This window comes from Cyprinus carpio, chromosome B21, assembly GCF_018340385.1.
Source record: "Cyprinus carpio isolate SPL01 chromosome B21, ASM1834038v1, whole genome shotgun sequence".
In the NCBI taxonomy this organism is placed as follows: Eukaryota; Metazoa; Chordata; class Actinopteri; order Cypriniformes; family Cyprinidae; genus Cyprinus; species Cyprinus carpio.
The window spans coordinates 8451449-8471860 of NC_056617.1; the positions used below are offsets into that span (position 1 = coordinate 8451449).

At 35.4% G+C, this 20412-nt stretch overlaps 1 protein-coding gene across 1 annotated transcript in view; it reads right to left on the bottom strand.

The window, feature by feature from the left end:
• Positions 1–20412, bottom strand: part of LOC109054003 (splicing factor SWAP) — an 81834-nt gene that overhangs the window by 49643 nt on the left and 11779 nt on the right. Inside the window, 9 exon segments of the mRNA XM_042748545.1 lie at positions 2030–2123; positions 2257–2430; positions 2519–2759; positions 9527–9652; positions 9655–9667; positions 12331–12458; positions 13842–14067; positions 16703–16776; positions 19391–19522. Coding sequence (XP_042604479.1) covers positions 2030–2123; positions 2257–2430; positions 2519–2759; positions 9527–9652; positions 9655–9667; positions 12331–12458; positions 13842–14067; positions 16703–16776; positions 19391–19522 — 1208 coding nt within the window.

Genomic DNA, 20412 nt, shown 5'->3' on the forward strand with positions numbered 1-20412 from the left:
GTGACGGAAATGTTACGCCCCTCACCATACTGTGATGTCATGTCACGGTCAGAACACCGGTGCGACAAGTCAAAAACATTAAAACCCATTATAAACGAGGCATTTGTTTCATCCAGTGGGGACATAATTACTGATTATAATGACTTAAACTGTCTTTTTACGCGATGTGTTGCATCTTGCACCGCGTAAACATAAAACCATGTCTGCATTTGTGATCAGAGAAACGTCGAACAACAGCATCATATGACCCCTTTAATAATTTAATTGAAAGAAATTTATTTTATTAAACAAGCTTAATTTAATACTAATTTTATTACAATGATTTAATGTGATTCTAAACATAAAAACAGCTGACTATGAACATTTAATTAAATTAAACTGAACCAGCAAACTAATTTTCTGTAACTGATGAGAAGCATCCTTTTATATCTGCTGAAAACAGCTGCCGAATCCCTCTCTACAGTACATCAGTGTTAAACTAGAGCAAGGATCAGCATAAACTACTTCTGTATCGACTGCACAAAACCTCTACTGTTTACTAATTGCCCTTATATTACACTCTTTACACCGTCCTGAATTGTCTTATTGAATTACCATTACACTAAATGGCATTACTGCATTGTATTGCGCTGTTTCTACATTACTAAAGAGAACCATGAGGCAGTAATCTGCCTACTGCACTGACTTATAATTTGTCTACATTAAGCTAGATTTTTTTGTTGTTGTTGAAAAATGATATTTTGGGCTTTGCATCTATATTCAAATTGTTTTATCCAACCGGTACACAAGAAATCATAAGTCACAGAAGTTACCGTCTTGAGCAGTTGGTAAAACACTACATTTCTCTCAAAATCCACATACAGAATTTTGAATACGAATGATTTTGAATATTTCTACTGATGCAAGTTATGCAGCTATGTCAAATCAAGGCTCTCTCACTGAAAATGTGTGAAATTAATAAACAGAAATATATGGGGGAGAATCAGTAATGCAGAATCCGCAGAAGTGGCCTTGGAGAAGAGCCAGCAAGTATTTAAAACCTTGAAGGTTATAAAACATGATTAATTAAGTTTGTAAACATCAATTTCTCAAACCAAATGAGTAGTTAATGAGATGCTAGATATGCCATGTTGTTTTATTAGCATCCCATAACTATGCAAAACCATTATTAAAAAAACAAGGTCCTATGCACACTAAGAGGCTGTTCACACAGGACAAGAGGCTGCTCCTGTAATAAATGTACTTTAAAAGAAAAGTTTGTCTAAAAATTTAATTTTGCTGAAATTTGACTCCCTCTCGGGCCATCCAAACGTAGAGGAGCATTTTCTTTATCTGAAATGATTTGGAGAAATTCAGCATTGCACACTTGTGAATACATCACGCAGTGAATTATGTGTGTGTTTGTAGGAAGCACCTCCATCATTGAGGCATTTTAAATTTAAACCGCTGCATCTGGCCAAAATCTGATGGCATAATCCATAACAACGCTTCCTCCAGTATGTGATGCATGTTCATATCAAATTCCACCAACACATTTTGGATTCTATTTACCTGTAAACAGTGTTTCATCTGTGCATAGTTCTCTCCTGATTCAGACAAGAATCATTATTAGTATTTTAAACTGAAGCAGCAGTTTGAATTTAGAAACATCTTTTTTTTTTTACAAACATGCAGCTTTTCACTTCGCAAGACAATTGCTGATGGACTGGAGCCGTGTGGATTTCTTGTGATGTTTTTTTCAGCTGTCTGGACTCTCATTCTGACAGAACCCATTCACTGCATTGTTGATCAAGTTATGTAATGCAATATTTCTCCAAATCTGTTCAGGTGAAGAAGCAAACTCATATACATCATAGCAAAATTTAGTTTTTGGGTGAACTATTCCCTTAAGTCACCTTAGATAACAGCATGTGCTCAATAAATATACTTAAATGTAATTAATAGTGAATTTAAATGAATACAAAAACCAGTGTGCGAGAGAGGAAAGGAAGGAGAAAGTAAAAAGAAAGACAACAAAGCATATAACTACCTCCTGCATGCTAAGGCCTTCTTTCTGCATGAGATAGTGCTTTTTGAACTCATAATATGAGTTGTACTGGTGCCAGGACTGCAGGAAGTCAAACCTTTAGTGTGTAGAAGACACACATACACACAGAGAGAGGTTTACAGTTATTACATATTACAGTAATCTAATAGAAGCAGTGAGACCTTCCTATCTGAAGGATGTCTGTAACGAGCAGGAGCATAATTGCTTACCGCGGGTCATTCTTGGCACGCACGCTGCTTTTGAATTTCACTCCGTTTCTGGCCACATACTCAGCTAGTTTGTCAATGACAGGCTGGATGTCGGGAGGAGGAGGGATGATGGCTGCGACAGGGGGGGCAGCCGTCGGCACCGTGGGTGCAACGGTGGTTTGAGGAGGTTGAGAACTGATGGATGAAAAGAAAAATGAAGCCAAATATAGGATTTCTGAAATATGTCAAGCTCTGTAGAAAGCAAAGGCAGTAGGGTGCACACCTGGAAGTTGGAGGGGCGGCCGGAGCAGAAAGTGAGAGGGGAGGCGACGCAGGAGCTGACACCGTGACTGGACCTGCAGCAGCAGGGGGAGGAGGAGGACCAGATACAGGAGGAGCCGGCATCATGCCAGTGGGCAGCGAGGTGTAATAAGGGCTGGCATCAATCCCAAGAGGCGGCGGGGCAAAGCAGTATGTTCCATCATGCAGCATACAGTACCCATAGTTCATTGCTGCCACATTAGTTGTGTGAAATAAACACACACACACACCCACACCCACACCCACACACACACACACACACACACACAGAGTAACTAAATCAGATGCACATCCAATGCAGGCACTTGAAACTATAATAATAAAACTTTTCAGTATGATGTTTTTGAAAGAACTCAATATATAATTAATATATATATTGTGAAATGTTATTACAATTTCAAATAACTGCTTTCTATTTTAATATATTTTAAAATGTTTGTTTTTTTTCAGCAGCCATTACTCCAGTCTTCAGTGTCACATGATCCTTCAGAAATCATTCTAACACACATTTCAAAGTTGAAAACATTGTGCTGCTTAATATTTTTGAGGAAAACATGATATTTTTTTCTGGGTTCGTTCATGAATAAAAAGTTGGAAAGAGCTGAATTTATTTGAAATAGAAATCTTTTGTAACATTATATTTTCACAGTTAATTTTGATTTGTTTAATGCATTTTTGCTTAATAAAAGTATTAATTTCTTTAAACAACAACAAAAAATAAAATAAAGAATATCATTGTATGCCTGCCCCATTTAATAATTCTGAATCAACCCCCTTTTTCCCCTTCCTCATTTGAAATGTAAAGGCAGAGCTTCATTCAAAGTTTTACTTGTCTGAATATTTTTGGTGTCGAGCCCTGCATTAAACATTAGTCATCAATAGCATTTCTAATTTGGTTACATACCGGGGAAAGTACTCTGAGAGAACTGTTGATGCAAATTAAGAATGAAAATAATCTACGTTTGGATCACTGTCCGCATAATTAAATTTCCTTTTCAAGTACAAGATAAAAAGCTGGTGGAAGAGAAAAATTTGGATTCATTTGTTCTGCTCTACCACAAATAATTAGGATCAAACTGTCCTCATGTCGAGATGGCAAGCATGTAAAGACATACAGTTCTTGAAAAACACTTAATAAAGCCTAATTACAGTCAAGCGCTGCTCCTTCCCTTCAGTCAACTGTTACAACAGCAAAAAGTACCATTAAACAAAGAAGTTTAATAAAAACCCAAAGAAAACAGAGCTGTGAGTTCAAGCTCTATTAAGATCAACACAACCAAATCTGTGCTATTAGCCAAATACAGAAAATATCTGTTACGTTTAGTTCACTCAAGAATAAAATAGTCATCATTTACTCACACTCATACAGGTTTAGAACAGCATGAGGCTGAGAAAATGACAAAATGTAAATTTTCAGGTGAACTGTCCCTTTAAGAGAGCATAAAAGTGTTTAGACTTTACAAAGTTAAAGAGATGAAGCTGCAGCACTCTGACAATGACGAAATACTGCAAAAGAAACAATAAAGAAATTTAAAAGCTAGAGGAATTAAAGCTATGCCATCTCATGGGTACTCCTGAAGTCAGGGCTGTTCAAGACCCAAAAGGAGGCCAATAGTCCTGCTCATTTAGGCGAGTTTAGCATTCTGTCTGACTCCAGCCACACATCAAAGAGAGCTGAAAGAGGAAGAGGAGAGGGAGGAGAGGGGCGGCGGGGATCTGGATACGGCTACTTCATAACTGACTGGGATGTGTGAACGCACGTGAGTGTGGGGAGAAAGAGAGAGAGAGGAACTGAGCACAAGAGGGCGAGAGCCAAAAAGAAATGAGCAAGGGGAAAGAAAAAGAGAGAGAGCCACAAAGAGATTCTGGGAGAAAAGGAATAGAAAGAAGGAGAGAGCGAGAGATGTGTGTGGCATGTGTATCTCCACATTTTATGAAGAATGTGGCAGAACTAAGGCTGTGACTCACAATTATTTTTGAATAAACTACATTAAGATCAATATTATGCAACAATATTTTATCTCTATTTATGTATTTATTTATATAGCAATAAAGTGGGATGAAGCACAGATATTCATTATTGCAAAATAAGCCCCTTGAGCACAGCATGGTAATAATGCATGGTAATAATATTAGAAAAAATATTAAAACATATTAACATTTAACTAAAACATTTATTTAAATATAATAGTATATAATATATATTTAAGAAATTCTAATAAAAATCATTTTCATTGCAATTTGTGTTTGTAAGTGGAAGTCGCAGCTTCAAATAAAGATCAAATAATCACGAACGGATGATTATGAAATAATTTTGACAAGCCTGTTTCCATCATAACCGTATTACTGAATGACATCCCAGCTCCATAAAAACCACAGCAGAATTCACATATCTCATAACAAATGGGTCCTTACTCCACCTCCAGCTTAGCAGGCTTCATTTTCAATGACGGGATCTAATCGTTTATGACGTCTCCCTGTGGAGATAAAGAGGCAGAGAGCTGTGGAAGATCCGGAGTCGAGCATGTGCTGCTGGATTTGACTCGAGCGCTAAATTGAGAAAGATTAGCCTGAAGAATCAACAGACAATCCTCAATGCCTGAGGTAGCACGTCTCAAACGCAAACAAATTTATGCTTACTCTGGCAAATAACTCTGTGAGTGACTTCTCTTCAAGGAATTACATTCTGAAACTCACAAGACACCTCAGCTGACTAAGACAGGCTTGCAACCCAAAATAATACTGAGAGCGGAACGGAGCGTGAAATGTCATTCAGGAGATTAATGGACAAGTCCAAATAGAATGGAATGGAAAACACAAGAAATGAACCAATTTTGGTTCTTGAATAAATTAAATTGATCAAAAGTGACAGTAAAAAGTTATCTCTCAAATAAATGTTACTTTGAACGTCTATTCAAAGATTACTGATAATAATAATAAATGTTCTTGAGAATTAAATCAGCATATTAGAATGATGCTTTGCCATCACAGGAATAAATTACATTTGAAATATATTTAAATGAGAAACAGTAAAATTGTAATATTACTATTATTTCACAAGGTTTCTGTTTTTACTGTTTTTGATCAAATAAATGCAGCCTTGGTGAGCAAAGACACTTCTTACAAACATTCCCTTCAGAAACGAATCTTTCTGACTCCAAAGTTTTAGACAGTAGTGTATGCAAACAGTATGGCAGTGAGTAAGTTTATTCAAAACGCATTTCAACTAATTCAATGAGAGAGTAATCTGTTTTGGACCAGTGAGTTCATCTGTGACTGGTTTGTAAGTGGTCGATTCATTTAAAAGAACTGGCTCAAAAGAGTCATTCAACTGTAAGATCACAACCCAGCCAAAACAACTTCTTTGCCGTACAGTAAACACTGTCAGAGTAGTTCAGTATGGTCTTCTATAACAATAACACATTAACCCAATTATGCAGTTCCTACAGACACTGTTCTAACCACCATCATGACTCATTAAATAAAAACAGACAACTTGTTCTACTGGGATTGCGGTTTTGGCAGAAGCTTAGTCCAGTAACTGAACAGTTCAAAGGTCACACCTCCTCACTGTCAACATATATAATAAACTGCATTAATTGTGCATGCTGAATGAATGTGGATCACGAGGTCTACTGAACCCTGATGAAATGAGAACGTAATTGTTCTAGTGATGTGAAACGGACAGAACGGCACGCTCTTTTCCGCAAAAGAGTGATGTTTTACTGGAGTAATGGGGAGGGCGAGGTTGGCATGGCGTGTGGTGTGGCGCCGGGGTGAATCACGGGCAATGAGCAGAGCATTCTGGGATGAATGAGCAGAACAGCGTGTGTGACGCAATAAATCTGCAGTCTGCTTAAGCTGTGGCTGTAAACGAGGATATCCAAGAAGGCTTGAGCCATGTGTGTCTCTCAAGCCCGCTGAGTGTGCACTTACACAAGCCCCATGACATCCCGCCGCCAGTTAACCAAAGGAATCTGTTCATAAAGCATTTCTGTGCTTTTGTCGTACCACGTGGCTGGAACTGGGCTGGGGTTGATAGCGACCATTTTATATATAGCAAGAAGGGGAACTAATTCAAACTTGATTTGGCCTGAGCTAACACTGTTAAACCGAACTTCGAATTTAGTGCCAGGCGTCCCTCAAAGACAAATACACAGCAAACCTCAGGCCAAAGCCTTAGAAAAATAACCCTCACATTTGGACAGAGATTATAGGATGACTGTGGTTAAGCCTACAGAACCTCTTTGTCATGCTGTTAATCCTAGAAAATACACATTTGCAGTCAAAGTAGCTTTTCTTTTGAGAAACTGGCCCACTCAAGCGCCTTCGGGCACTGTAATCCTGTGGCACTTCCCTCAAGAAACCAGTAGAGCTCCTTCAGTCAGGCTAATTGAGACAAATCAGCGGTCCCAGCTTGAGTGTTTCACCAGCTGAGCGCTAAATTCTTTATTTCCAATAAAAGGTGAATTGTTCATTCCCCACAGTATCTTAAATCCTAGTAAGAGGACCAGCTAACGGCAAATGGTTTAAAAAATGTTTTAGCACCATGGGATTCTTAAGGACAAGAACCTTCTGTTATTCTCTTTTATCAAAAGAAATCTGCTGGCACTTAACATCATAATTGGCTGGGCAGTTTTTTTAAAAGTATGACTAGATTCAAGGATAAAGCTCTGAGTATGTAGAAGGGCTATCAATGAATCAATAATTATGAATTTTGTCATAATCATCCCACAGTTCTATTACCAATGATGAGTTTAACATCTGGAACTGCCAAGCTAAATAATGATGGCAAGCACCCGCAGATTTATTTGACTAAAAAGACAAATGTATTGCATTAAAATTGTTTTATTAATAAAAAAATATAAATATACATATATATATATACACACACACACACACACACACACACACAACTAGTATTTTGACCAGACAAAATATGGTTTTAAGTCAGTTATTTCTATATATCCTGAAATAAAACATATGCTGAAGCACTACAAATACTCAAGCTAAAAATAAATTAAAGCCAAATAGAGCAAATAATAAACAAAGTACATAATAACCTTAATAAAATGTAAGCTTAATTAAAAACTGAAAATCTAAAATAAAAAAAGCTATTTAAAAGTGATAAAAACACTAACTGTTGTTACAATGCTGATTTTTAGACTTTACATTAAAGTACTTATTTACATCTGCATTAGGTAGGCTACACATTCAAAACAAGCTGAGAACGTTGTTCCTAAATTAGTTTTTTGATTTTTTTTCTTTTTTTCATATTTTTTACTTTAGGTTTGTCATTTTAGAAGAGGTGAAAACTATTTTTTATAGATCTACACAAAATAAGAATGTTCCCTTCCCATTATAATCAGCAAATCTGTTATTGCACGAATCTCCTATTTGCACTGTTGATTATAATAGGACTGTTCTAGTTGCAGCGTATATTGGGTACTACACTGCAAGCAAGTGCTGCAATATCAAGCAAATCTAATATTATTCCAAATTACCACAGATCACTTTTCGCTTTGATTCTAAAGCTGCTTTTTGAGCATCAGGTGCACTCATTTTGGCACCAATGACATAAAGCACACATCTGTGGATCAGACTGCTTCAAACTCACTCTTTAGGAGCAGAAGTTGTTACTGACAGACTTATAGACTATTTTGAGCACCTCCAATTCGCCGCTGAATTCATGCACACATCGAACATCTCTGTGATTGGCTATGTTACTCAACAGCTGCAAAAATCAGAGGGTATAGTGAAAAATAAATTTAAGTAGTGAAAGAAAAACTGCCTTTAACGTCGTAAAGTGAAAAATAAATTTAAGTAGTGAAAGAAAAACTGCCTTTAACGTCGTAAAGTTGTTGAATTGGAACTGACTGAAGATAAGGAGGTCATGATGGGCAGTCTGCCCACTTTAGTACTTAATTTAATGAACTTTGCTTGCATTGAAGGGTCAGCTTCATTGCCATGTTCACTTAAGGACGCCCTGAAAATCAATCATCCTAAAAATAATTCAAGATGTTAATGATTTGCCACACTCTTTAAAGAGCTGGCACTGTATTCGTCACCCACTTCCATTAAAAGGCTCTTTTTAAGAGGACATATGTCTCTGTTCATCAGCAAGAGACAAGAACGACCAACCTCATCCAAAAAAGACAAACAGAACTCCATCATGCTGCAGTTTCAGTCTGTGTCAAGCTTTATGGTGCATTTTAAGTCTCGGCACACTGCAAATGTCAAGCCCATTTATGTTCACCATGTGTAAAAACACAAATCTGTTCTTTCAGTAGAGCAACCATAATAACTGTGTATATGCAATGCAGGCAAATATTTTAAAGCATGTTATAAAAAATACACACAGAAATTTTCATGAATAAGTTAGTTGAATTAAAAAAAAAAAAATCATCTATCTATCTATCTATCTATCTATCTATCTATCTATCTATCTATCTATCTATCTATCTATCTATCTATCTATCTATCTATCTATCTATCTATCTATCTATCTATCCATAAATAATAATATACATACAGCTGCACAAATCGAAACCATGATATGCATGCTACTAAATAATTTATAATAATAATTATTATTATTATTAGCATAGGGCTGGCTGCACAATTTATGAAAGTACATTCAAAATCATGATATGCATGGTTTTGGAATTTTAGAACTGCTTTATTACTGTGATAATTATTATTAATGAATAAGAATAAAAAATAAGAATAAGAATGAGCATAGAGCTGTAATGAATGGAAATAAAATCAAAATCATGATATGCATGCAATTGAAATGATTAAACTGCATTATTATTATTAATGGTATAAAACAACAACAATAATAATAATAATAAAAATAATAAATAAGTTTTTATTATTTGTGCAGACCAAGGATCTTCTAACTTCTAAAAAGTTGTTTGAAGACCTATTGTCATCCATATAAGTCACATTGATTTGCCATCATACTCACGGTCAGATGTGTATTCTGCCCGTGTGGCTACTGCCGACGACTGATACTCTTCTTCTGCTTGCGTCGCCATCGCTGCAGCGCCATTATTCTCCTGTTGGACTTTTCGAACAAGCGCAGCTAACGGTCAATGACCTGCAGAGGCTATAACATGAAAACGTAAGGTCAATGGGGTGTGCAACATTTCCCTCAGCATATACAGTATATATATATATATATATACATACATATGAATGGAATAAATCAGGTTTTAAATCTAGACAGTGTTTAGTGAGGATACTTGGAAGCAATTCACTGTAGCACATTGGTTTGTAGTTTTTTCAGGTGGCTCCATGACAGCGCCTTCCAGGCTTCTCACACAGTTTGGCTGCACTTAGGTATTTTCCTTGTCCATGTGATCAGGCACAGCTACAATTGTGTATAAGGTAGCCAGTATAAAATTGTGTATGAAAGAATAAGATGTATGCCGTATTGGGATGTCACTAGTATGAACCAAAGATCTGAAGTCTGCACTCGTCTCTCCTCAGTACTTTCTGCCACTGGATGTCACTCCATGCTTTATAAACTTTTGCATGCTGTCATCACTTCTGCTTGTTGCCGTCCTGCATGAACGGTTTCTTTCCCTACCCTGTGAGACCACTTCTTTTTAGACGACGTGCTGAACACACACTTTACTGGATTCCCTTCTGTCCCCTAAAGAGGAGACCTTTTAAGTACCATTCACCAGATACCGCTTTTTCTGTCTTCCATTGCATTTTCTGTCTAGTCTCTACAAATGTCTACATGCTATTATGACACTATGCCTTCAAAATCCAATTTGCTGGCCTGCTGCTTACTGAATAAACAAACGTATATTTTAAGATACAACATAGGGGTGAGGAAATAATGACAGAATTTTCATTTTTGGGTGACAAGCTTATTCAACACCAGAGGTACAATATTACAAATATGAGCTCTTTAATATTCTTCACATTAGCAGAAATCATTCCTCAAGGGCTCATATTTCAAGCTTATAAATGAATGAACTCTTTGGGCAAAAGGTTCTACCCTATGGGTATGAAATTGTCTTCTTTCTTTACATTTCCATTCATACGGACTAAAGAAAATGTATGAGAAATGACAGAAGTATGCAGAAGAAAAAGTTTATAGGAACAAGCTAGAAATCACTAAAAAAAAGCAAAAGTTTGTTGATCATGTGTTTTTTAATAAACCTAAACATCTGGTTTTCTGTGATATATTGAACATTCACATTGCGATTTCTGATGATTTAAATATGTCAAGGAAGTCATTTAGCTGGCTTACATAAATGAGGTCTTCTGGAAATTGCAAAAATGATTTGTGATAGTCTTCGAAGCATAATTTAAAAAGGGTTGAAAATTATAAGCAAACCACCATATGCCATAATTTTTTCAGCAAGTCTGTTTATGAATTTATAGCTGTCCTGGAATTTCATTAGAACTGCATAATTTCTTGCCAATTTAAAACCTAATAAACCTAATATATGTAGGTGCTATAACATTTATATTAAAATTAATTACAAAATATAACATTATGATACAACTTCTATATTATAAATGTAATTTCATTACATAAATAACTTTCATATTTAATGAAAAAATATATACTGTTCTGAGAAAAAAAAAACAATGCTACAATGCTACATAAATATGTGACAATGTTATGAGAAACATTAATATATATGGCATTGAATCATTGGTGGTTGTTTTTCTTTTCTTTTTTCAGGAAAAAATACAAATATTTAGCAGAATAAGTTAAAATCTAAACTACTTGGCTGACCATACCAACAAAAAATCTTAGATAAAAATCTTATCTTTTATGTTTTATCATTGATTCAAATTAAATTCACATGCCCTGCAAACTGCAAACTTGAAAAAACTGCTAGTGTCATTATGAATGCATGACTGGTTACTTGAGCTGCTATTAAGTTATCAATCCACCATAACATGTGGGTGGCATAAATCCCGTTTTCTGGAAGAACCAGAACACACAGGTTGACTAAGCCACTGAAAAACATGGCACGCAGCGGGATCTCAAGTGTAAGACCTGAGATGAATGTTCAACAGTCACTCTTCCTTTAGCATCACAAAACTTAGTTTAATAATTTCTGACAATTCTGGCAGTACTTGACTGTAATAACCACGAGTTGGATCCTTTAAATAAATTAGATGAGACTTAAAATAGAGAGAAAAAAAATAGTTTATATAAAGTTCATGATTGAAACGCAAACTTTATACTGTCAAGGCGAAAGCGGAAGACATCTATTAAGAAACCAAATCAGATAACATTAGTTTATTTTACAAGTTTTTATCTCTAATGTCTCTCTGTGCCAGTCTCCAAAAAAAATGACAGAGCAACTCAGATTAAACATACAGAATATTAAAAGAAATCAAAGATGTAAGCATCTGATGAGAACTTCATATCCTTATTTGAACAAATATATAAAAGGGGAAACACTTTGATGTCAGATGCTTTCATTTCAGGCCTAGTTCTGCCAAGAAATATAACAACTTAAGAGCAGTTTGACATTGATTTTGAAATGCATTGCTTTGAACACTTATCCATCGAATTAGAAAATAATAGTAACAGTCTATTTAGCTGGGTTTACTGAGTGCAAAAAAGCACAGTGTGTATAGCAGGGGGGTAAATTACATGTCAGTGCTGTTTTAGTTATGAACGTATGTGTAAAAAATGTGATCCAGGGTACACGGTACATAATCACAGTCTGAAAACCGTCAAAAGAGTGTATTAATATTCCTAAACAGCATGGGGTATGTTTTAAGCCGTACCTTCATTATTTTCTCCAGACGAGAGCTCTTCTTGGATGCAAACAAACCCGGGTGCAGGTAGCTTCCATCTCCATCATTATCATCATCATCATCTTCGTCGTCATTGTCGGAATTGTCTGACTTTGATTCTGTTCCACATGGGCCAATTGATTGGATTGTTAACTGACTTCAGATTCTGAAATTTTCAGATTTGATCATTATTCTTAAAACAACTGATTAATTCAACTTGTTAAATGTACGATATATACTACAAAATATATGTACAAAAAAAAAATATTTTATTTTAAAAAAATTTTATATATATATAAAATATATATATTGGTTCTATTTTTTGAGGTTTTATTAATTTGGAATATTTTTGTTTTTAAGAGAAGTCTCTTATAATCCCAAAGGCTGCATTTATTTCATCAAAAATGCAGCAAAACCACTAACACTGTGAAATAATATTACAATTTAAAATGACTGTTTTCTATTTTAATATATTATAAAATGTAATTTATTCCTGTGAAGCAAAGTTGAATTTTCATCATCATTACTCCAATTTTCAGTGTCACATGATCCTGTGAATATCATTGTAATATGCTGATTTGGTGCTTAAATAAATGTATTATTAGTGTTGAAAACAATTACGCTGTTTAATACTTGTCTGAGGAAACCAATATACTTTTTTTTTCAGTATTTATTTGAATTTTTTTGTAACAATGTGAAAGTATTTACTTTGACTTTTGATAAATTTAATGCAACTTTGCTGAACAAAAGTATTAATTTCTTTCAAAATAATAAAACATACAGTACAGACCAAAAGTTTGGAAACATTACTATTTTTAATGTTTTTGAAAGAAGTTTCTTCTGCTCATCAAGCCTGCATTTATTTGATCAAAAATACAGAAAAAACTGTAATATTGTGAAATATTATTACAACTTAAAATAATAGTTTTCTATTTGAATATACTTTAAAAAAATAAAATAAATAAATGATAATTTAAAGTATAATAAATTTAAAAACAATTATTTTAAATTTTAATAATATATCACAATATTACATTTTTTTTCTGTATTTTTGATCAAATAAATGCAGGCTTGATGAGCAGAAGAAACTTCTTTCAAAAACATTAAAAATAGTAATGTTTCCAAACTTTTGGTCTGTACTGTAAATAAATCTACTGACCCCAAACTTTTGAATGGTAGTGTATTTTGAAGCAAAAATTGACATTTCATTTTATCTAGCGAATTGAATTACAAAAAGTGGGTGTTCTATAGCAGAGCAACTGACTATATTTTGACAAAATATTACAAAGACATTTCACAATAATCAAAGACAGATTGTCAATCCAAAGAACAACATCTTTTCTAGAATTTCTAGAATCTTTCATTTTTCTAGAGCATCTTCTTTTCGAGATTTCCTAGAATAGCTTTTGCCACAAAAATAATTAGCACAAAATTACGGAGAAATATAGGAGGCCAAAATTTCATGTCAACCTTTTAAAACTGTAACACATGAAAAAACTTACCCTGTTGCTGGTCCTGTTTGCCCTCTGATGCCGGTGTATACCTGCCCTCCTTCATAGCTCGTAAAATATGTTTGTAGTAAGGGTTCAGGTAGTGGTCGAACCGCAGGAAATCAAACTGGGAGTTCCCAGCCTGCTTTGCCTTCAGCACAATTTCAAATTGGGCCCCCTGCTTGCATACAATGTTGGCGGTGCGCTCAATAATAGCGTGCGTCTTGGTGGTCGCAGGCTGAAATAATAGACAAAGAAATGGGGTAAACAAGACTGAAATTCTTATTAAGCTTAATTTATTATTAATTAGACAATTTTTACATGGAAAATGTGTATAGAACATTCATCATCAATGACTTCGGGCGCAGGATTTTCTTGCTACTGCAGTTCACACACAAACTATTTATGTGTGAGTGTGGGCTGGCATTCCATAAATCTAACCAGGGACGTCATTAATTAATTTCCAGATACACATGCATATTTAAAATAGTCACACGTCTTTCAAGCTGCAGACAAAATCATATTCATGTACCGAGCTGATTTATGGCGAAGCTGTATTTTAAATGACAAATGGCACCAATAGTGCTCCAAATGACACATATCCTTCATTAGAAGGAAGCATGAATATTGCATGAGAAGAACTTTTCTAAAGGCTTTACTTTAGCTCCAATGTCCAGGTAAACAGAGAATCTATTGTATTCAAAGCCCCAGAGACCAAGAGAGCCAAATAATGACTTGCTAATTCGAAGATAAACAACCCAACGTTTGCCTTCAAAATCGGATTCTTTTGTTGCTTCAAGCTATGTGCTGTACAATAAGCAAGGTAATCAGAGCAGCTGAAGATTAATAATTCAAAAGGCTCCTTCAAAGAACCTCACAGACTTGAAACTAAAGCCCTATTCGCACGGGATTAGTATTACCTGGTGACCTCCAGTCATTTGTAATAATTGCGGAGGTTGTCTGTAATCTTAATCCCGTGCGAATCGGCCATGTCTGTAATCTGTAAAGTAAAAATTCCCCCGCAAAAGACCTACCATATTTCGCCGAACACCAAGGTCCTGTGATAATATTAGTCCCGTGTGAATCAACATCTCTGTGATCTGGCCTGGATTTGGCGGGTTGTATATCATTTTTCAAGGTTTTTGTTTCCTGTGCGCCTTTTTATCCATCTTTCACGAAGAATGGAGCTGCGTTGGAGTGTTTAATAGTATTTTGGGTGCTGTCGCTACACCATACAATTTGCAGAAAGAGAAAGCTGAAAAGGTTTTGAGGTTAATGTGTTACAAATAAATAAAGCATAAAGCTTAAGATATTATTTTAACCTGGTGAAATGTAAATGACACAGCGCAAGAAACTATATATATATATATTTTTTTTTTTTTAATCCATCTGAACCATAGAACTGGACTCTCAAAGCCTTGACATCCGGGTATCCGGGAGATAATTCAGTAAATTCGAGTAAAATCACAGGCTTCGCTTATGCACCACACGAAATTCAGATGTGATTTCATAATCATACAAGGTCCCTAGATAATACTAATCCCGTGCGAATAGGGTTTAATATGAGTTTTCAAGTCTGAGAAACTGAAGGTTTCAACTAATCCTCCAACCTTGAGATGAATATCACTCTGTCCACCAAAAAAAAGTGCTGGATGGGGTACGTTGTTGCAAGTGGCTCACTGGATGGTGAAGTATTTATGTTTCTATGTTTCCAGTAGGCCTTGGTAGAAAAGCAATGACAAATCCCCGGTTTAAGAGGATAAAGGAGGGGCATTGAGACTCCTGAGCTTTTAGAAAAGTATAATTTGGTGGGATTAACTTGCTTTCAGCTATACCCACAGAAAAAAAAAAAAAGATCAGTGATTGTGTGTGGCTCCCAAACGAGGGATCCTGCGGTGATAAAAGCACATGTCTGGTTTGTAAAGATTGATGTTTGCATCCCACCGTGTGCATGCTGGTTATACAAAGGAAGATCTTTATAGTTCAATCAAAATCAGAAACTTCTGAATTGAAAAGAACAGAGAATAGAGTCTTTACTTGCCACACAGTCATAAATGGTTTCTTGCAGAGTTCAAATCAACAATCTTTCAGTATAGTTATCAGACATCCAACAATAGAAATGCAAATCAAGCACATATTTAATTAAAATATGTTGGTAATGGTGATTACAAGTAGGGATGACCAATATATTGGTTCCATATTAATCTGCAAATATTAGAGAATTTTATTTTACTTAGAGGTTCACCTAAAAATCATCATTTACTTATCCTCAAGCTGTTCCAAATCTCTTTACATTTCTTTCTTCTGCTGAACACAAAAGATGATATTTTGAAGAATGTTGAAAAAAAAAAAAAACAGGTTTGGAACAACTTCAAGGAGGCTAAAAATAAATAATAATAATTGAGTGAACATATTTAATAGTGTGTGCTTATTTCCCAGATTTTGAATTGCCATCTAACTCACTTAAAGTTAGCAAATCTTTAGCAAATCTCCAAACAAATATCCATTTTTGTGCTGTTCAATATAATGTTGTGAAGCCTAAATTAACTTATAGAATTTAAAATGAATGATTTAGCTTTAGTTAATCTTTAAAAACGGTTATATATAATCTTCAGTAAATCTCCAAATGAATATCCATTTTTATGCTGTACATTATGCATTATGTTGTGATGCCTAATTCACTTGCAGCATTTAAAAATGATTGATTTTAGTTTAGTGCATTATTTGAATTTATTTAGACAAAACAGTATTGAATCTTTTAAAGGCCATAACATGAAAATAATTACTGTCTCATGGGTATCGACCAGAATTTTACTACTGGTGCATCCCTAAGTAAAACTGTGTAAAATGGGTATACTTCATTATCTGCTCACCAGCTCTACATCCGGAGGGATGAGGAGGCCAGTGGGCGCCACAAAAGGCTCCTCACTCTCTTCCTCCTGCTGCTCTTGATCGGAGAGAAGGGCAAAGGTGGGAAAAACAGAATTAACAGACAAAATCAGATTGGCAAGGCAAAAGAATCACAAATAATAAGAGTTTCAGGAGCAGGATGAGGAAACACAAACACACACACACCGATGCAACTATGAAGCTTTCGTTAACTAAGGGCACTTTAAAAGAACCGGAGGCACTTTAAGTTTTATTTTGAGTTACTACAACTTTCTGAGAGACCACAAGCCCCGTCAGCTCTGTTTACTGCTGCTGCCTTTATGCACTCTTCCACCCTCTGCCTCCACGAATTGGCCAAGACAGGTAAAAACCAAATTAAAATTTGATGCGGAATTCAGTGTGAAGGGAAATGGGGGCAGAAGATGGAAACACTGCTGGTGCATTAATGGAGGAAATGATCAAATCTAGTAGTTACAAAGTGCCACATTAGTTGCTCTGATAAATCAGACAGCTCTTCTAAACCGATCCAACAAATAGTAAGATGCCACATGATCGATTTTTTTTATGCTGATGGTTACAATCAAATAATCTAGCTCAACATGTCACAATCAAATCATCTCACATGGTCTCATAAAGCTTTGAGTAAATGGCATAAGTTCTGGTCTACACTGCAGATTATTATGGTCAAGAGCCACCCACTTAGACACAAATAGACCATCAGAACGACATGTGACCACTGTTAGTTTTGTTTTTCTATGTTTAGATTATACCACAATAATAGACTGGCATTTAAAATGTATACACAGAAAACAAGAGAACAGGCTGAGAATTTATATTTTCATACAATATTTATTATTTCATACAATAGCGATATTAATCACAGTATTCCTTTATGATTAATGGGGATGGAAATTCTTTCCACATTTATTAGACCTTGAGAATGAAAGTAAACATAACTTGTTCACACAGAGTATAATATCTCTTTAATTTAGGGCCCCATGAAATTAAATTTTTTTATGGATTCTGTGTTTTATGATTTAATACGAAACCTGCTGCGAATTCTTAAAGTAACTCTCATAATACAATCAAGTTTCTACTTTCACTTTCGCTTTAAACAAAGTTGTGCATGCTTGACGTTTAAAATAAATGTTGTTTATAGTGAAAGCCCCCATAATTTTAGTTTTTTTTATTTTTTATTTATGATATTGTTTAACCAATCAGTGCATCTGCTAATAGAGTGAACAGCAATAAATATCATGCAACAGAAGTGCGTTCACTCTCTCTTGCTTCTCTCTTTTTGACATATTCAACTGAACTACATACTTTCCAGTGATGTTTGTGGGAATGGGATATTCTCTTGACAAGCTCTCACACTGCTTATCAACTCGTGCACATCAGCTATACAGACATGAATACTGAATGTTTAACATTATATTGATTACATAAAAGTACTTAATAGACATCCTTAATCTCTAATAACTCCATTCTGCTATCTCTTGTTGGTGTTTCTTTGTTTGGAGCACTGTTTACATGCAGTGTGGTATCAGCTTTTGGAATTTGGGAGCATTTTAAAGAGTACAGGAGCCCGGTGTATCCCTACTGAAAACACATTGTACTCCTAATATCTTAAATGGCATTAAACTAGCAAATCAGGTAATTATTGCCTCTTCAAAAGCTCTCGTTCTTCAAACTCACACCCAATTCCATAAAATCCCTTAAGTTAAGAAACTGTTTAGTAATATTATACTTACAACTATGGGTTTTCTTAACTTTAGGGGTTTCTTGCAACTAGGCACTGGAACCTTGTAAACTTGACTTTATTTCCAAGTGGATTGATAAAAAAAAAGAAAGAAAAGTGTGCCCTTATTCTTGAAAGTCATCTAAAGCCAGCCAATCAGATCAGAGCTCGCCAAATCCAGAAAGTACTTTCCAATTTTGTGGGTAATATCAGATGGTAAGTGAAAGAACTTTGAGGCATGACGTCCGAGGATGATGATTGTGAACATGCTTTCTCTGATGCTGAAGGGGAAAGAAAGTTGTCTGGATTCCAGTTCAGCAGCTACAAAATTTATGACTTCATCACAGTCACTGTAAGAAAAAGACATCAATGCCACTAGTTGAGTCTGTGTGTGTGTGTGTGCGCAGTGAGTGGGTGGATAAAGACTATGTGCCGTGGGCCAGGTCTTGTTCTCGTATAGAGTGCTGGTGCGAGCAGGTGTGAATGAAGAGTACAAAAGCATTGAGGGTGATTAATGTTTGATTTAGAAACTCATTTGTCACCGAATTTCTGCTTGAAACGAGCTCTGAGGACTCAAACTAATTCCAGGCTCCTGTATTTATAAAGCAATCAGCCATGAAGTGTGATGTTTTTGCTAAAACCCTGTAGTGGTGAACCGCTGGACCTTGCTGGTCATTAACAGTCTCTGCATATCCACAGCTTGCCTTGCTCAGTCTTTAAAAATAATCTTTGAGCTTTTCAGTGCCTTGAGGGTCAAAAACTATACTTATGTGACCTAAGGGAAATTGCCTCTTTTCATCACAGCGCATTTTGAAGTTCGTAGGCTAAAGTATGCACAGAAACGGAATCTCCTCACACAGACTTACAAGCAGCATTTCAAAGTTAGTATGTGGTTTTTAAAGTTGTGTTTTCTAGACTTCTAGACGGATACCACCTGCTTCTTTGCTGGCCTCATCTTCCTCAGTGGGCTGGGAGGGGTCATAGTAGTCAGCGCTGTAACGGAAGGCAACTGCGTTATAGGTGCCTTCATCGGCCAAGGCTTCATTCAGCCTTTTATACTCCTCCTCTGCAAACATAAAGAAAGATTCACAGGAAAAATTCACATAAAAAAAGAACTTCCCTTCTGAATTAAATGCAGTGCTCATCGTCCTCAAACATTCTCTTTCTATTCTTCTCCACAGTAGATTCACAAGTTTCAAACATTGTAAAGTTGGCTGTTGGATTAATGGATTTATGTTGGAAAATATAATGGTCATTTTAAAACTGCTCCAACTAACAATAAAAGGTTTTTAAAAAATTGATTAAACAAATCATTACTGAATTAGCCTAATTTAGACAGAAATGCTAAACTTAAAAATATATATATATTTTTATATTCTTAGGTGAGGTTTTTATTTTTGTTTTACATACACCATTCAAAAGTTTGGTCCATTTTATAATTCTTTTGAAAGTCTCTTACATTCACAGAGACTTAATTTATTTGATCAAAAACACATTCTGTGATTCCGTCCTCTAAATAGTACAGAAACTGCCCTTGTAAAGGTAGTTAAAGATTTATTACTTTCTTGCGACACTGGCTCACTCTCTACTTTTGCTGCTTGACCTCAGCTCTGCCTTCGATACCATCTCTCATGATTTGCTTATTTCTCACCTTTCAGCTGTGGGTATTTCTGGTTTTTGTCTTTTGTTGTTTTGTTGTTATCTTTTTGATTGTTTGTTCTACATCTCTGTTCAGGATTTCATATTTCCTACTGCCCCCATGAAACAAGGCGTCCCCCAGGGTTCTGTGCTTTGGCCTTTACTGTTTATCATTTATATTTTACCATTGGGTCAGATTCTGCAGTGTCATAGCTTTAGCTATCAAACTGACCAAATTTATATTTGTGTGCACGAAATAAAAGCATGGCTCAACGCTAACTTTCTGAAACTTAATATGGATAAAACTGAGATCATCAT